Source organism: Microcebus murinus, chromosome 12 (genome assembly GCF_040939455.1).
Source record: "Microcebus murinus isolate Inina chromosome 12, M.murinus_Inina_mat1.0, whole genome shotgun sequence".
NCBI lineage: Eukaryota > Metazoa > Chordata > Mammalia > Primates > Cheirogaleidae > Microcebus > Microcebus murinus.
The window spans coordinates 42668795-42688626 of record NC_134115.1 but is presented as its reverse complement, the minus strand read 5'-3'; the positions used below and the strand labels follow the sequence as shown (position 1 = coordinate 42688626).

General features: G+C 35.4%; 1 protein-coding gene and 1 pseudogene across 4 annotated transcripts in view; one reads left to right on the top strand and one right to left on the bottom strand.

The window, feature by feature from the left end:
- CCDC171 (coiled-coil domain containing 171) overlaps positions 1 to 19832 on the bottom strand; it is a 319711-nt gene that overhangs the window by 212618 nt on the left and 87261 nt on the right. For all 4 annotated transcript variants that reach the window (XM_076008755.1, XM_076008757.1, XM_020289349.2 and 1 more), the window contains one exon: positions 12774 to 12876. In XM_076008755.1, the coding sequence (XP_075864870.1) occupies positions 12774 to 12876 (103 nt within the window). The remainder of the gene's footprint in view (positions 1 to 12773; positions 12877 to 19832) is intronic.
- Positions 4086 to 6315, top strand: LOC105874136 (mitochondrial nicotinamide adenine dinucleotide transporter SLC25A51-like; annotated as a pseudogene).

Sequence of the window (19832 nt, the reverse complement as noted above, 5' to 3'; positions counted from 1 at the left end):
AGTTGATACAGCCTCCATTTCTTTTTTTTTTTTTTTTTTTTTTTTTGAGACAGAGTCTCGCTTTGTTGCCCAGGCTAGAGTGAGTGCCGTGGCGTCAGCCTAGCTCACAGCAACCTCAAACTCCTGGGCTCGAGCGATCCTTCTGCCTCAGCCTCCCGAGTAGCTGGGACTACAGGCATGCGCCACCATGCCCGGCTAATTTTTTATATATATATCAGTTGGCCAATTAATTTCTTTCTATTTATAGTAGAGACGGGGTCTCGCTCTTGCTCAGGCTGGTTTTGAACTCCTGACCTTGAGCAATCCGCCCGCCTCGGCCTCCCAAGAGCTAGGATTACAGGCGTGAGCCACCGCGCCCGGCAGCCTCCATTTCTGAAATAGGAAAGAGACAGTGGCAGGACTAAAAAAGAAAAGTCTACCTACTGTCACATAGGCTAATACAGGGAGTTGTTTATACTTTTCATTCCAGTTGTACTGGCTATGTATATGTTGTCTCTCCAAGGCTAGCTGAATATTTATGTGATTTCCAGTATTTCCGTGTGTTTTGTACTTTTCTGTGCATTTATACATGTGAAGGTATGGAGCTATTTTATAGGGGGCTACCCAGCAATTGTCACTTTAAACCTGATAGTTTTATAATCATAAATAACCATGTAGACATGAAGTGATGCTTAACAATCAGGATAATTTTTATAATTCTTTGAGTTTTTTCTTTATATAACAATATATTCTTTATAGACAATTTAAAATTTAGGCCAGGCACGATGGCTCACACCTATAATCCTAGCACTCTGAAGGCTGAGGCAGGAGGATCACTTAAGGTCAGGAGTTCAAGACCAGCCTGAGCAACTGCGAGACCCTGTCTCTACAAAAAATAGAAATATTAGCTGGGTGTAGTCGCATGCACCTGTGGTCCCAGCTCCTTGGGAGGCTGAGGCCGAAGGATCAGGAGTTTGAGGTTGCAGTGAGCTATGATGATGCCACTGCACTCTACCCGGGGTGACACAGGGAGACTGTATCTCAAAAAAAAAATTTTTAAGGGAATCATTTAAATGACCAAAACAAGATGAAACACAATAAATTGTTTAACTTCTATCATTTGAAATTCATATATCCAGAAAAAGTAGGAAAGAGAGGTGGAACTAGTATATTTGAAAAAACTTTCTGATGAATGAGAATCAATACTTCATTTCTAGGGAAGCCTATGAAATTGAAATATAACTGTAAAGTAAGGAAGGGAGAAAGTTGATAAATAAAAAGAAGACAGAAAATCCAAAGAACAGAGGACAAGGAGAGTATAGAAGATGGTTGGAAAGGAGTAGCAATTGCCACAAAGTTAAATGATAGGGTTTAACTTCATTCCAACTACCGACTATTTTTAACATACTCAGATTAGATGAAGCAATGTACAAAGGAACTTCTATTTTGACAAAGTTTTAACCAAAGTAGAAATGCCTGAAACAAAATATTCTGACATTTGCAAACATTCTTTGCATTGAGAAAGGTCCATGAACAACATATGTTGGCATATGTTAATAATCCCATTACAGAATGTTGAGCACTCAGTGAAGCCACTCCTTGTCTTTCATAAACTTGAACTATGAGTATGATGAAGTAGGAGAAGTTTGGTTTGTAAACCTCAGTGAATTAGGAGATAAGGGAAGCAAGAGAGCAGACACTAGCAATGACACCAAAGGAAACCTGTTTGTTGCACCTTAGTCATCCTTAGCTTCTCAGCAACCCATGAATCTCTTGTTGAAAGGCACCAGCCATGAGGTTCACAAGAACAATTAAAACTCTCAGGAGGTTACTTTCTTTATGAAAGAAGCAAAGGAGGAGAAAAGAAAGGAAAAGTCTAAAATGTTCTCTTGATTTTCCTAAGAGACTGCTGAGACTGCTCAATTCTAGGGTGACATATACATGCCTAAAGGCAAAAAACACACTTGCTATTATTTCCTAGGGTCCTTCAGCTTCTATAGATAGAAAGCAAAAGAACACCTCTCAAGTATTACAAATGATTTCTTCAAGGAAGAAAAAACTAAAGAAGGTTAGAGTCTCAGTCAACATGAAAGTCAACCACAACCTTTTATTCATAATCAACAAATAGTTTTTGAGTGACTGTTTTGTGCCAAGTATTATTCTAGCTACTTCAAATAGTAATACATTAATTAATTAATAATGTGATTAATTAATGTAATTCATGCATTAATGAATAAGAGGGAAAAGATCCTCACGCTCATGGAGCTTAAATATAATAATAAATGCACTAGATAGCAGAATAAAAATATTTGACAGCAAAAGTGCTGTGAAAAAAAAAGTAGAGCATGAAAGAGAGAGAGGTAATGAGGCAAGTGACATAGGGATGGGAAATAGGTAAGCTTCAAGTGAGATTTGAGCCTAGACTTAAGACAAGAAAAATAGCTGTGCACATGATACAATTTATCCACATAACAAAAAACACTTGTACTACCCCCTAGAGTTTTTGAAATAAAAAGAAAAGAAAAGAAAAATTGCTATGCATATATACTATGTAAAGAAAATTTCGAGGTAGAAGGAATGATGAGTACAAAGGCTTCTGAGTCAAGGGCATGCTTGGTGTCGTCAAGAAATGGCAGAAAGTCCAAGTGGCCCAAACACAGGGAAGGAAGAGAAAGCAGTAGGAGGGGAGGTCTAAGAAGTAATAAATGATAGGTGCAAAGGCAGGAGGGCCAAAATGTTGACATCAACAGTTGTTTGGAAGAAGTTAATTTCAGCCTTCATGGATGACTTTGAAGGGTTCAAGACTTCAGTGGAGGAAGTCAGTATAGAAAACTAGAATTGGAAGGAGAACCTGAAGATGTGACTGAATTGCTGTACTCTCTTGAAAAAATGTGAATACATGAGGAGTTGCTTGTTATGGATGAGCAAAGAAAGTGGTTTCTTAAGAAGGAAACTAGTCCTGTTGAAGAGGCTATGAATATTGTTGCAATGATAACAAAGGATTTATAATATTACATAAACTTATTTGATAAAAACAGTGGCAGGGTTTGAGAGGACTGACTCCAATTTTGAAAGAAATTCTACTCTAGGTAAAATGCTATCAAACAGCATGGCATGCTATGAAGAAATCATTCATGAAAGGAAGAGTCAATCAATGCAGCAAACTTTATTACTGTTTTAAGAAATTATATCCATACACAGAAGAATGAAACTAGACCCCTATTTCTTACCATATACAAAAATAAACACAAAATGGATTAAAGACTCAAACATAATAACTGAAACTATAAAACTATTATACTAGGAAAAAACATAGGGGAAACACTTCAGGACATTGTTCTAAGCAGAGATTTTGTGGCTAAGAACTCAAAACCACAGGCAACAAAAACAAAAATAAGCAAATGGGACTATATTAAACTAAAATGCTTTTACACAGAAAAGGAAACAATCAAAAGAGTGAAGAAAGGACCCATAGAATGGGAGAAAATATTTGTAAACTACTCATCCAAAAAAGGATTACTATCTAGAAGATACAAACAACTCAACAGCAAAATAATAATAATAATCCCATTAAAAAGTAGGCAATGAGTATGAACAGACATTTTTCAAAAGAAGACATGCAAATTGTCAACAGATATATTTAAGAAAATGTACAACATCACCAATCATCAGGGAAATATAATCAAAACCAAACCACAATAAGATATCATCTCATCCCACTTAGGATATCTATTATCAAAAAGACAAAAATAGCCGGGCGCGGTGGCTCACGCCTGTAATCCTAGAACTCTGGGAGGCCAAGGCAGGCAGATTGCTTGAGGTCAGGAGTTCGAAACCAGCCTGAGCAAGAGTGAGACCCCGTCTCTACTATAAATAGAAAGAAATTAATTGGCCAACTAATATATATAGAAAAAATTAGCCAGGCATGGTGGCGCATGCCTGTAGTCCCAGCTACTTGGGAGGCTGAGGCAGAAGGATTGTTTGAGCCCTGGAGTTTGAGGTTGCTGTGAGCTAGGCTGACGCCATGGCACTCACTCTAGCCTAGGCAACAAAGCGAGACTCTGTCTCAAAAAAAAAAAAAAGAGACAAAAATAACAAATGCTGACATGGATGCAGAGAAAAGGGAATTCTCAGACACCACTGGTGGGAATTAAATTAACACAGCCATTGTGGAAAAGAATATGGAGGATTCTCATAAAACTAAAAATACAACTACTATATGATCCAGCAATCGAGGCTTTGGTATTTATCCAAAGGAAAGAAAATCACTATATCAAAAAGATACCTGTACTCCACTAGTCACAATAGCAAAGACACAGAATCAAACTAAGTGTTCAACAGTAGATGAATGGATAAAGAAAATGTGGTATAATCCAGGAGCAGTGGTGTGTGCTTGTAGTTCCAGCTACTTGGGAAGGTGAGGCAGGAGGATCGCTTGAGCTCAGGAGCTTGAGGCTAGCCTGAGCAACATAGCAAGACCCCATCTGTAAAAGAAAAGAAGAAGAAAAAGGGGAGGAAAAGGGAAAGGGAAAAGGAAGGGAAGAGGGAGAGAAGAGGGAGGGGAGGGGAGGGGAGGAGAGGGGAGAGAAAAGGGAAGGGGAAGGAGGGGGAGGGAAGGAAGAAGGGAAGAAAGAAGGAAGGGAAGGGAAGGGAAGGGAAGGGAAGGGAAGGGAAGGGAAGGGAAGGGAAGGGAAGGGAAGGGAAGGGAAGGGAAGGGAAGGGAAGGGAAGGGAAGGGAAGGGAAGGGAAGGGAAGGGAAGGGAAGGGAAGGGAAGGGAAGGGAAGGGAAGGGAAGGGAAGGGAGAAGGGAAGGGAGAAGGGAAGGGAAGGGAGAAGGGAGAGGTAACACTATTCAGCCATAAAAAAGAATGAAATTCTGTCATTTACAGAAACCTGGATGGAACTAGAGGCCCTTAAGTTAAGTGAAATAAGCCAGGCACAGAACAACAAGGCTGTACTAATGCATGTTCTCATTCATATGTGAGAGCTAAAAAACTGGATCTCATGGAGGTAGAGAGTATAATAATAGTTCCCAGAGGCTGGGAAGAGTGGGGGACTGGGAATGAAGGGAAGTTAGTTAATGGGTACAAACAAACAGAAGGAATAAGTTCTAGTTTCAATAGCACCGTAGGGTGACTATAGTTAAAAACAATATATTATAAATATATTTCAAAACAGCTAGAAGAGAAGATTTGAAATATTCCCAACAAAAAGAAATGATAGGTGAATGTTGGGGCGGGCGGGGGTCCGCTGGGCTCCTCTAGTCCTCTGGTTGGAAAGACGTGCAGCATGAAGAAGGGTCCAAGGCTTCCCTGGCCTGCCACTGCGAGCCCCACCCTGGCGGCTAGCGGGGAATCACTTCTGAGCCTTCTCCGTCTCCATCTTCCTCCCTCTCCCTCCTGCCACTCATGAAAAGAGGCCACCAATTCTAAAATCTTCAAAACAATATGTAACACCTCACATTACAAATTTTGGTGAAATGAAGCATTACTTGTGTGGCTGCTATGCAGCTTTCAACAATGTAGCAATCACATTTCCTGTTCAGAGGTCCTTTTTCGGCAACAGCTATGTGGCATCAAAACCTGGGATGCTATACTTCAGTTGAGGAGGGATGGATTTCGAAACTTATGTCATGGAAAGCTTCATCCGTTAATGCAAAAAACAACCACACTGGCACTTATGTTTGGTCTGTATGAGGATTTATCCTGCCTTCTCCGCAAGCATGTCAGTGCTCCGGAGTTTGCAACCCACAGCATGGCAGCAATACTGGCAGGGACAACAGAAGCAATTTTCACTCCATTAGAAAGAGTTCAGACATTGCTTCAAGACCACAAGCATCATGATAAATTTACAAACACTTATCAGGCTTTCAAGGCCCTAAAATACCACGGAATTAGAGAATATTATCAAGGCTTGGTGCCCATTCTTTTCCACAATGGACTCAGCAATGTCTCTCTTTTTTTTTTTTTTGGCCTTCGAGGTCCCATTAAGACGTTGCATCTGCCTACTGCAATGTCTCACAGTGCTAATTTGCTCAACAATTTTATCTGTGGAGGTCTTTTGGGTGCCATGTTGGGATTCTTGTTTTTTCCAGTTAATGTTGTAAAAACTCGTATACAGACTCAGACTGGTGGGGAATTTCAGTCTTTCCCCAAGGTTTTCAAAAAAATCTGGCTAGAACGGGACAGGAAAGTGACAAATCTTTTCGGGGGTGCCCATCTGAATTACCATTGGTCCCTCATCTCTTGGGGCATAATCAATGCGACTTATGAGTTCTTGTTAAGATTATATGAAAAAAATCATCAGTTAAGTGCCACTTATCAACTGAATGCCTAAGAAGAATGTAGTTTGGCCTCTTTCCTAATTGGCCAACTACAAGCTAGTGTCTTAAGTCCAGGCCACAGTGAGTTATGGGCAAAGCTGTTTTCCTTAAGCATCAACAAAAACAGAATAAAAGGTTTCAGTGGGAAAGTTTAAGGGTTTTTTTGTTTTGCTTTTTTAAAATCATTATCCAAGAACTGTAGGCCAATTACTTGCTAAATAGCTGTCCATCTGATGGCTTTTGATAGGGAACCTAATACCCAAGATATGATTCCTTTTCTCAAAACAGTCTAAACCTTCTGTATTGGAACATAAATGGCCAGGACCAGCCAGGGAAAAGGCCCCTAAGCCCCAGGATTTCTCAAGCTTACTTTACTCTATGTCTTGCTTCTCTGCTCTCAGTAGTTACAATGGATAGTCTTCATTAAACTCAAGCATATGACAAAGGGGCAGAACTCAAGAGAAACAGTTTACGAGGTATAGACTTCTCATGATAAACTGCTTGTACTGATTTTAAAACTAAGCACCTGTTGTATAGTCATTATCTATATCATTTCCATTTTGACATAATAGAATCAAGCAGCTAATGAAAGTTCCCATTTTGCTTTCTTGGTTTGAAAGTTTTCTGTTTAATTCTGAATGTGACCTTCAACCTTCCAAAGTATACTTAGGTTAATTTCACTTATTTCATTTGCCAAAAGATGGAGCGACATAGGTTATTTTTGTTACAGGTCTTTCATCCTTTTAAGAAGGTTCATGTTGCATGTAGAGATCAAACTCTAATTAGCTTGGTTTCATTGAATTATTGGTGCCAACTTAGCAAAGGGCTTTGGGATTTTTTTTTTTTTCATTTAGTAGTATGTCCTATTCAAGTATCTTGTTCTCTTGAAACTCTCCTTTTAAAAATAAACACTTCCATAAAATTTTATTTTAGAAGATAATTAATGTAATCCTAGATTCCCCCCAATTTCTAAATGTTACAGAGGGAGGGGTAAAAGGCTCAGGATAGCTTTCACTCCACATTATTAGCTATCTTTTATTTTACTCTTGGAAATAAAGACTTCTTAGGGGCCGGGCGCGGTGGCTCACGCCTGTAATCCTAGCTCTTGGGAGGCCGAGGCGGGCGGATTGCTCAAGGTCAGGAGTTCAAAACCAGCCTGAGCAAGAGCGAGACCCCGTCTCTACTATAAATAGAAAGAAATTAATTGGCCAACTGATATATATATATAAAAAAAAAATTAGCCGGGCATGGTGGCGCATGCCTGTAGTCCCAGCTACTCGGGAGGCTGAGGCAGAAGGATCGCTCGAGCCCAGGAGTTTGAGGTTGCTGTGAGCTAGGCTGACGCCACGGCACTCACTCTAGCCTGGGCAACAAAGCGAGACTCTGTCTAAAAAAAAAAAAAGACTTCTTAGGATTTTGACATTTTGGGAACTCAGTTTACCACTGTGTCATTTAAATAATAAGACAGTTTGAGAGCATATGCTCCACAGACATTTAAAGGGTTATTTTGTATTCTAGAAGTGATAATAGCCAGATCACATGCTCATCCCTTAGTTAACAAAAACTTAATTGTCAAAAGAATCAGAAAATATTAAGATATTTTTTCAAGATAAGGCAAAGTGACTCATACACCAATTGAATAACTAATGAAGTATAAGAAATAGCCTGGAAAAGTGGTTTATGAATCCTTTAAAAGCCCCAATCTGTAAATACTGTGTAGTTAAGATTGTTTTCCAGCTTCTGACATGACAGTAGGTAGGTTTCTTACTAACTAGTTTTTCATCTTTCTGGGTAATTGCATGTGAATATGTGCACTTACCAAAATAAACTCAGAGCTTCAACTGGCAGTTTACTTGAAATTTCTGGGCAAATAGTCCAAAAACACTGTTTACCTCTAAATGCAGCATGACTGATTAAGTAAAGTGAAGATCCTTCTTCCAACCGTAAAGGATTACGAGGCATATTAAGCATTAGCTAGAGCTAGACAGTAAGGAAGCTAAATAGCAGCTCTGTTTGACAATGTTGTGCTGGATATAATAGTTTATTTTAGATGATTTAAGGTGCAGATGTAAGGATTTCAGAAAAAATGAATTTGACACCAAATAAATGTGAGTAGCATCCTTTGGCCTATTATAGAGTTAGGATTTGAATGGAATTGAGTTTCAGAAACAAAGAAGACACCTTAGTGCCTGACTCGCTACCCCCCTTCACATGTGTGCCCCTGAGCACTCACGGACATGTCTAGCTCCTCAGGTGAACTAGTCTGGAGTGGACTCCATTGGGCCTTCTTTCTGCTGGGCTTGCTTTTGTCTTTACACTCCATGCAGGTGGTAGAAATCTAAGTTCTAAAGCACTTTTGTGAAATAATAAGTGAAGTGAGAATTCTAAGGAAGAGGCTTTGGTTTCTGCTGTCTCAAATAAGTGGCATTTAGAAAACAATTATTAGTAAATATTTTTAATAGTTTTAACTCAGTATTTTTTTATTTGTTACTTTTTACAGCTTTTGAAGACCAAACTGCAAATATATTACCAGAGATGGTTTTGTGTTGTCCTATAGACTTCTTAAATTTAACAAAAAAAATTGAACAGAACTTGTAACCAACAATTTTGAACTTTAAGTCAAAATATGTTATTAAGAAATTCTATTGTTTTTACCTTCAGTGTGAACTACTATGGTAATAATTTTGAAAAGGCAAACATGATTGAATAACTATCTGAAAAGCTTTAAAAGTGGCTTTTCTGTTACATATGTGGCACAAACAGCTCATGAGTGCAAGACACTTATGTGTCATACTTTTTGTCTAATGCCACCAGAAATATTATAGATTCTGTATTTAACACACTTAGAGTGGTATGAGCCCTCAGGACTGCACCACAGAATAAACACAACCTTTATATGGTGGCATATTTGTGTCTTCTTTGTTTCATTTGTGCTTAGAGATGAAGTTGATATTTTTGTCTAAATAGTTGATTGATACACATCTTAATATGGTTGGCTCTGTAATCACCTGCTACATATTATGAACTGTGCAATAAAACACAATTGTGTATATATAGTTGCCTTTGGATACTTGAAGTTCCCCAGCTCAATTACAATGGTGATACTTGGTGTAAGGCTGTGCAAACATGTAAGGGAATGATGGTAGTAGATGGGATATATGAAATGGGATCTAGAGGGATTACTTCAGTGAAGCCAATCATGTTGAACTAAGAAGTATGGTAGAGTGAGGGGTAAGCAGTCATAAAATGAAGGGTAGACAGAAGATTATGTGGGAAGAAAGAGTAAGCACTCAAATCTAGTTTCTTTTAAAATATTTGTTTTCTCATGTGCAAATAAATGCATATCAAAGACTTGAATAGGCATTCTCTCGAAATTTGAGAATTTTTAGTTTTTAGTGCTTTTTACTTAATAAACATTTGTTGCCTAATGTTTCCCAAATTATATGGGAGTGTGTACATGTTTCCTCTTAAAATTTCATTTGTAAAAGTGGTTAAGCACATAAAGCTATTTTTGTTTAATATTTTGAGTTTTGTGACTGAGTTAAGTGAAATCTGTTAATGTTTCAGAGTTAACATACTTTTGGGTAATTGTTTGGAATAAAGTTTTTTAAACCCACCCTAAAAAAAAAAAAAAGAAATGATAAATGCTTGAGGTGATGGATATTCTACGTACCCTGATTTGATCATTATACATTAAATGCATGTGTCAAGATATCACATGTACCCCATAAATATTTGCAATTACTATATATCAATTTTAAAAGTCGAAAAAAAAAAAAAAACAGAAATTGCCAAAGCCACCTCACCTTCAGCAACCACCACCCTTATCAATCAGCAGCCATCAATATCAAGGCAAGACCCTCCACCAGCAAAATGATTATGACTCACTGAAGGCTCAGATGATCATTAGCATTTTTAGCAATATAATTACAGTATTACATTGTTCGTGAGACATAATTCTATTGCACACTTAATGGACTTAATATATAGTGTAAACATAAATTTCATATGCACTAAGAAGCCAAAAATTTCATGCAACTCACTTTATTAAGATACCTTATTGAAGTAGTTAGGAACTGAACCTGCAATATCTCCAAGGTATATCTGTGTATACCTTGAGATACAGACATGTATATATCTCTCTCACATACATAGACACCTAGGATAAGTTTATGAATTACTTCATTTGGGAAGAACAAATATCTGGTCATCTTTGTATAACTGAAGCCAGGCCTTACACAATATGCAATCTTAATTGTTCAAGTTCTTTCATAAATAATTTGGCACTACAGTTTATTATTTTCTTCTTGATTATGTTAAAAATCCCAACCTGAGCTGAGCAAAAAGGGGGCCCATTACAATGATACAGTGCTTTTTCATGGAAGCCAACAGTAAGAATGAAACCACATCCCAATCAGGTATGTAAATCAATAAGGGTACCAGTAGGAAACAAAAGTTTATCAGAAGAGAATTTAGCAAAAAAACTACAGAAATGTGGACAAGTTAACAGACTTAATAAGGTATGATGAGGCACCAAGAATGAGTAGAAAACCAGTATCATGCCTTGGGATAAAAGTTGGAGTGAAAGGAATGTTGTCACCATAGTCCAATAAGAGCCATAGCTATGAAAGAGGACCTACCTGACAGTAGCTGTTGAAAAATGAAGCCATTAGCAGGAATGTACAGGAGCAGAGGAAGCAAAGGAAATAAATACCCTAATGCTTTTTTCTCTCACCTTCTTAATCTCCTGCCGGTGCACCTATACTGTCCAAACCCAACCAGAAGCTGGAAGGCAAAGGAGCCCAGATCCAAAGAAGTCAGCCTCCCAATGCACAAGGCAAAACAGAGAGCAATGGAGAATGGACTGGTGGGAAGACCAGGGTGTAAAAGAGTGAATAACCAACACAATATGGAAACAAAGACCACTCTATAACAATCCAAAAGGACTAATTCAGTGTATAGTCCTTTCATAGGAACACATTCTTTGTATAGAGTGTGCATGTATATAGGAAATTAGGAAGTTAAAAAAGGATAGTTACTAAAAGATAAGAATAAAAAGTTTCATAGAAGACAATTCTTTTTCTATAGGCTTAGTAATAACTTATGAGTTGCTTTTTTATCAACTATTTCATTTTAAAACTCAAAGGTGACACGACCTCATTATTCTTAGCTTTTTAAAATCAATTCTGAAGAAATATTTAAGGTAATATTGAAGCAAATGATATGCTATGACAATATTTAACAATTTTTATTTTATCCTCCAAAGCTACATTAAATGTAATTGAAAACTCGTTACCTATACCTATTTTTATGTCATTTTTATTATACATTGTGATTTGCCCACGGTAACAAACTAAGAAACACCAACACTTTTGAGGAAAGTTTCAATAAAAATGAAGAAAGTAATAAATTAATTTCATAAAATTACAACTAAAAACATACAGACTAAAAAAAAAGAGATGATAGCAATTCACACTAAGTTTATAATAATATACCAACTAAGAAATCTACAGGCCCCATAAGATAAAAATATGAGCCTTGATCAGAAGATCCTTCCTCTTTTTCAAGGACAATGAACTTTCCTGAACTTAAGAGTTTTCTGAAGAAATCATTTGCCATATTAGTGTTTAATTCCTTTTAAAAATTTTTTTAAAAACAGAGTCCTTCAGATTAAATTTAAAGTATAAGGAATTCAACTTTATGTGTCTTTTAAACAATATAATTGCATCAGAAGGCAACTAAATACTTCAAGGCTGACTGTATGGCAAAAGAAAATCAAGGTAGAAAAAAAGTATTTATGTCAAAGCTGCTATAGCACATACAATGGCATAAACACAAAAATTAAGAAAGTGGAAATAATGAACAGAATCCTCAGCCAACTAATGCTTTCGCTTGTTCCCAAAATATGTTCACCTAACATGATTTTTATAGCTCTTTATCATATTAAGTGGACTAATACTAGAACCAAAATATTTCACCTAAGTATTCTTATCTGTAGAGTACATATATATATATAGGAAATTAGGGAGAAAACCAGCTTAGAAAGTATAGAATATGTACTACCTTACAGTCTGTGTTCTACATAACCTTTTAAATGCATGACCTTTAAGTTGCTGAAGGTTGCCTCAGAATTTGGCTCAGTTTGATCGAAACATCTGTTCCCCTTGCAGGTATACTGTAAGGACTTTTTTCTCAGTTGGATTCAGAACACAGCAAGTGAGCCCTTGTCTGTCCAATCATACAGACCCCAACACTTGTAAATCAAGTTCTGGGAGGACAACAGCAGGTCCACATTCCGTCACCCTTTCTCAGCCAGCTAGGCCAACTGACTGCTGTGAGAACTGCTCTTATCATGTCATCAAATCAAAACATGTTGAGATGAGGGACTGTAAGAGGCATCTGCAGAATTCCCAAAATGTAGTGACTTTGGAACATTGACAGATGCATCTGTCATTTTATACCTTCAACTAACCTGATGTCCACTGGCCTGACACAGTAAAGCTGTCCAAGATCGATTCCAATTCTTTCACGTTATTTTCACATGTCTCTACTAGGAAGGCCTGGTGCTTCTTAGCCTTTTAATTAAGAAAAAAAAAATCACACATAATAAGGTCACATATTACAAGAGCTACAGATATTTAGTGTGAACATATATAGCACAATTAAGTAAAAACAAGATAATTATTACTCCATTCAAATCTATTATTAACCTCTCTTTCTGTCTTAATCAGACCTTTTACTTGGCTTAATGTAACAATCTCATTAACAATTTACTGAGGATTTAGTGCCTGGCACTATTCTAACTATTGTATATATAGTAATTCGTTTCATCCTCATAATAACTTTATGATGGAAAGGCAGCTATTATCACCTCTATTTTACAGATTAAAAAAAAAAAAAAACTGAGACTGAAGAATTAAGGGACACTTTAAAAAATCATGCTTGCAATCATGTGGCAAGTTGCCAGACGGCGGTCAAAAGTGAATACAGTTAAGACCAATGAGGAGCTACTGCAGTAGCCAAGTAATAATGGCCTGGTCTAAGGTATTAGCAGCAAAAAAGGGGGTAGGAGTAGGGAATAGATGCACTGGAAAGATATTTAGACGGTAGAATGGCCAGGCCTTAATAAAACTGCATTAGAGAAGGTTACATTGATTAGACTGGATAAGACTGGATGAGGATAGGGAAAGTACTCAGATAAAGCAAGGAGTTAAGGCTGATCCCAAGGTTTCAAGCTAGAAGAACTGGGTTGATTTCAATAATTTAATGGGAACAATGGAGGTAGAGAAGGTCTTTCTGGTTTTGTTTGTTTATTTACTTGCTTGCTTGTTTTTGGCAGTGGGTATGAATAATGAATTCTGTTTTGATCGTATTACATTGGCAACACATAAGACACTCCCAGCACCAACGCAATGTATGGCAAATAACAAGCTCTAAATAAATATATTTGAATGAACAAATAACAAATAAAAGTAGAAAAAATATGGGAAGCAGTTGGACATAATTGGTGCAAAGCTCAGAAGTAAGGTCAGATATAGGTTTGGGAATCACCTATAGATATTGTCTGAAGCTTGCCTTATAGTGTCTGTGGGAAGTGGAAAGAGCCTAGGACAAAGCCTTAAGGAACTCCAGCATTTAATAGTTAGAAAAGAAGCCAGAAAAAAAAAAAGGAAACTCACAAAATAATAAAAACAGAAGGGTATAAAGTCACAAAAACCAAGAGAACATTTCCAGAAGAGAGTTGTCAATTATGTCCAATGCACAGAACATTCAAGCAAAATGGAGACTAAAAAGTGTCCACAGGGCATGAAGGTCATTGGTGACTTTGGTGAGATCTATTTCTCTGTAGTATAGTTATAACACAGACTGGAACAGGTTAAAGAAGGAGTAAGCCTGATTTCTTTTCTTGAGAGAGAAATGGGTAAATGGAAAAAGGAAGTTTAGACAACTCCTAGGGAGATAAAGGGAAATAGTTGGAAAGAAGAGTAGGGTCAGAGAAGAGTTTTGGTTTTTTATATATGAGAAACTAAAAAGTGTTTAAAAGCTGATGAGATAGAGTTACTAAGGAAAGAATGCTTATAGATGCAGAAGAAATGGAAAAATAGATATTATAGGACAAAATTATATCCTTAAAAATATGTAAATTGCTAATTCTTTGTTTAGATATCAGCTCAATTATCACTTCCTTCACCTGACTATATCAATTCCTTCTATCACTTTCTTCTCTGCAGTTATAACAATAATGATTCTACTTTTATTTGAGGTCTTTTATTAATATATTTATCTCATAGATTTAAGTTGCATGAAGGAAGGAAATGTCTGGGTTTTTTTTTATTTCAGCATATTATGGGGTTATAAATTTTAAGATTTCAAATAATCCCCCTCTCCCCCCAGCAAGTCTGAAATGTCTTTTTTTTTGTCCTCTCCAGTGTATCCCCAACACTAGATAATACCTAGTATCTAAAATAAGAGTTAGTTAAACAAATTATAATACATGTTTATCAACAGAAGGCTTAAATCTATTAGGATTCATCCACACAGATTTTAAATAAAGGAGGAAGCTCTTTGTCATGTACTAATATGGAAAGATCTCTAAGTTATCTTGTTTAGTTAAATACAAAGGGAGGGGAACAATATGTATAATATGCTGCCATATGTGTGAAATATGTATGTACCTATTCATAAATGCAGAGAGAATCTCTACAAAGAATCACAAAAATGTAGTAACTATCATTGCCTCTGAGAAGAGAACCTGGGTGGCTAACACAGAGATTCCATTTTTCAATGTATATTCTTTTTGTATTTTTTAAATTTTGTATCATATACACCTATTACCTAATCAACAATTATATTTCTTAAAAGAGTAAATAAACAAGTCAACAAAACCCCACTTTTCCATGACAAATATACATGCAGTTTATTAATGTGTTATGAAATACTCTAAAGATCAATTAAACCAAGAAGCCCAGATGAAAACTTCTGGAAATTAACAAAGCATAGACTCACAGACCAACGTAAGGTTAACATCCACAGAAAAAGAAATACCTTATCAGGGAAATACAAATTGAAACCACAGTGAAATATCACCTTACCTTTTTCAGAACAGCCATTATTAAAAAGACAAAAACAGCCGGACGTGGTGGCTCACGCCTGTAATCCTAGCACTTTGGGAGGCCCAGGCGGGCAGATTGCTCAAGGTCAGGAGTTCGAAACCAGCCTGAGCGAGACCCCGTCTCTACCAAAAATAGAAATAAATTAATTGACCAACTAAAAATATATATACAAAAAATTAGCCGGCCATGGTGGTGCATGCCTGTAGTCCCAGCTACTTGGGAGGCTGAGGCAGGAGGATCGCTGAGCCCCGGAGATCGAGGTTGCTGTGAGCCAGGCTGACGCCACAGCACTCACTCTAGCCTGGGCAACAAAGTGAGACTCTGTTTCAAAAAAAAAAAAAAAAAAAAGACAAAAACAAATTTCAACAATCACTTTTAAAGGGGCTTTTAGAACCACTTGGAAAGGATACATACACACACCTATATATATAATTATATTAATATGTTGCTGTACTGGCTAAAGTTTATCTCTTGTTAAAGGGGAAAAAAATCAACATTTGACTAAAATGTGATAGTTCAGAACAACAGAAATAAGTCTAAGTCCTGAATTTTCATATCTTTATTATTTTAAGTAAATAAAATGTTTTGGTAGCAAATCATCTTCTGGTGACTTCTATTATACTTTCATAGATATATTAACATTAAAAAATTTTGGACCACAAGAAAAAAAGTCAAAAAGAACTGATGCTGGCATGGATGCAGAGAGAAAGGAACAATTATACACTGTAGTGGGACTGCAAATTAGTACAACCTCTATGGAAAACAGTATGGAGATTCCTCAAAGAAATAAATGTAGACTAACATTCAACCCAGCAATCCCACTACCGGGTATCTACACAAAGGAAAAGAAGTCATTTTATGAAAAAGATACCTGCACTAGAATGTTTATTGCAGCACAATTTACAATTGCAAAGATGTGAAATCAACCTAAGGGCCCATCATTTCATGAATGGAATAAGAAAATGTGGTATATATATACCATAGAATACTACTCAGCAATAAGAAGGAAGGAAATATTGTCTTTCGCAGCAACTTAGATAGAACTGGAGACCATTATCCTAAGTGAAGTAACTCAGGAATGGAAAAACAAACACAACATGTACTCTCTAATAACTGGAAGCTAATCAAAGGGCACACATGGGCACAAAAAGATGTAAAGGTTATAGGAAATCAAAAAATGGGGAGGAGTGAAGGGGAGTGGTAAAACCTACCTATCAGGTACAATGAACACTATTCAGGTGATAGGTACACTAAAAGCCCCAACTTAAGCATTATAAAAGTTATCCATGTAACAAAAACATTTTTATCCCCTTAATATTTTGAAATAAAAAAAAGAAACACCAAGTTTTATTTATTAAAATAAGTAAAAGAATCAAAATGAAATATATTATTACCAATAGCAATCAATTAAAGTTTATCTAAATATAGTATTTATAAAGTCCATGTATATAAATATATATTTATAAAGTTACTTATAATTATTAAATAATTAAATATTCTATTAAATTCTTTGAGTTTATATATTATGCTTATGGTAAAAAAAAAAAAAAATCCAAAGAGAGAAAGTATTTCAATCTGCATAAGCAAGTTTTATTCACAGTTTGTTTTATAATTATAGAAACTTTATATATAATTTTTAATACAAATAGGATCACAGTATACATACTATTATATAACATTTGCATTCATAGTATTTCTCCAACATCTTTCCAAATCACAAACTTTTTTAGCTCCATTGTTTAGATGTACCATAAATTAATTTAATCAGTCCCCTATTGTTAATCGTTTTAGGTTACATGCAGTTCTTTGGCTATTAGTGACAATACTACAATATACATCCTTGTATGTATATTTTTATATGTTTATATAACATTCAAGTAAACCTACTCAATAAATTTCTAAAAATAGATTTGATGAGTAAAAGGGTATGCACAACTGTTATCAATTAACAAATTACTCTCTAAACAATGTATATGACCATGAACAGTATGAGTGCCTATTTCAAATGCCTTTCCAACGGTAGGCATTAGCAACTCTTTCAGTGTGCATTTCTTTCATTTTAATTAAGATTAAGCATCTTTTTGTATGTTTACTAGCCACCTTTATTTCTTTTCTGTAAACTGCCTATTCATTTCACATGCCCATTTTTATATTACATTGTTTGCCTTTTCCTGAGTGATTTGTAACAGTCCTTTTTACATTATGGAAACAATCCCTTTGTCTTACATGTTGCAAAGCACTTTTGCTAATTTCCATTTCCCATCTAACTATTACATATTCTTAAAACAAAATTATATTTTTCAAGTCATGAAATTTATCTATAGTTTGCTTTCATACTTTGAGTTTTATGTAACATCATACTTTCCTTACTACAAGATTATAAAACAATTCCATTTTTCATTTTTCTTCCAGTGTTTTTTCATTTTCCTCTTTATGGCTCTTTTATTGGTCTAAAATTTGTTTAATATAAGCAATATGGCAGGGACATAGTTATATTATTTCTCCTTCTGTATAGCCAATTATCTGAGAACTATTTGTGATAATTTATCACTAAACATTGATTTGACATACCAACTTTATCATATACTAAATTCCCATACATATTGATAGCTATTTTTGAACTCTCCCTTTTCTGTTTCATTGATTTCTCCATTATTTTGTCAGTACCAAATTCTTAATTATGGCAACTTTATATTTTTAAAAACATTACTGAGATAAAATTGACATAACATACAATTCACCCAATTAAAGTGTACAGTTCAATATTTTTAGTATATTCATATGGTTGTACAACCATAACCACAATCTAAATTTAGAACATTTTCCCTACTAACAGATTTGCCATCCCCATTGGCTAACATTCCCCATTCTCCCACCACCACGCCAAAGTCCTAAGCAACCACCATTTTCATTTTTGTTTCTATGTATTTGCCTATTTTGGATACTTTATATAAACAGAATCATAAATATGTGGCCTTTCATGACTGGCTTTTTTCATGAAACATAATATTTTCAAGGTTCATCCATGTCATATTATGTTTCAGTACTTTATTTTTATTGCCAAATAATATTATTTATATATAATAGGGATAAGCCACATTTTATTTATTCATTCATCAGTTAAGGAACATTTGAGTTGTTTCTACTTTTCAGTTATTGTAAATAATGTTGCTAAGGATATCCACATACGAGTTCTTGCAGGAGTGTATGTCTTCATTTTCTCAGATATACATGTAGGAATGGAATTGCTTAGTTATATGGGCATTCTATGTTTAATTTTTTGAAAAACTGCCAAACATTTTTCCAAACAGAATGCCCCATTTTACATTCCCACCATCAATGTGTGAATGTTCTAATTTCTCCATATCTTCACCCAAACTTATTACTGTTCTTTTTTTTTTATTATAGCCATGCTAGTGACTATGAAGAGTTACCTTATTGTGGCTTTGATTTGCATATCTCTAATGATTTTAAACATCTTTATACATGCTTACTGGCCATTTGTATATTGTTGTTGTAGAAATGTCTATTCAAACATTTAGCACATTTTTAAAATAATTTCTCTCTTTATTATTGAGATGTGAGAGGACTTTATATGTTCTGGATATAAGTCCTTTAACAGACATCTGATTTGCAAAAATTTTCTAGAATTTTGTGGGTTGTATTTTCTCCTTCTTTATAGCATCCTTTGAAGTATAAAAGTTTTTAATTTTGGTGAAATCAAATGTATCTATTTTCTCTTTTGTCACTTGTGCTTTTGGTATTGCACCTAGGAAATAATTGGCTAAGAGTTTTGTACTTTTAGGTATTATATTTGGATCTACAAACCATTTAACTTTTAAGTAGGGGACCAATTCATTCTTTGGTCTGTGGATATCCAGTCCTCTCAGCACTATTTGTTGAAAAATACTATTCTTTCCTCATGAATCGACACCCTTTTCAAAAATCAACTAAACATAATTGTAACAAATTTTTTTTGGATCCTCAATTCTAGTCCATGGATCTCTATGTATATCATTATGCCAGTACCATATTATCTTGATTACTATAGCTTTGTAGTAAGCTTTACAATTGGGAAGAATGATTCCTCCAACTTTACCCTTGTTTTTCATGATTACTGTGGCTATTAAAGGTCCCTTATAATCCCTATGAATTTTAGGATCAGCCTGTTAATTTCTACTAAAAGCCAACTGAGAATTTTATAGAGACTGCATTGAACCATCAATCTGGGGAGTACTAACATCTTAACAGTATTAACTCTTACAGTTCACAAACATTAGATATCTTTCCATTAATTTTGGGTTTAATTTATTTAATTGATAATTAGCAGTTTTTGGTATATAAGTCTTATACTTCTGTTAACTTATTTCTAAGTATTATATTCTTTTTTATTGATTATAAATGTATTTGTTTCCTTA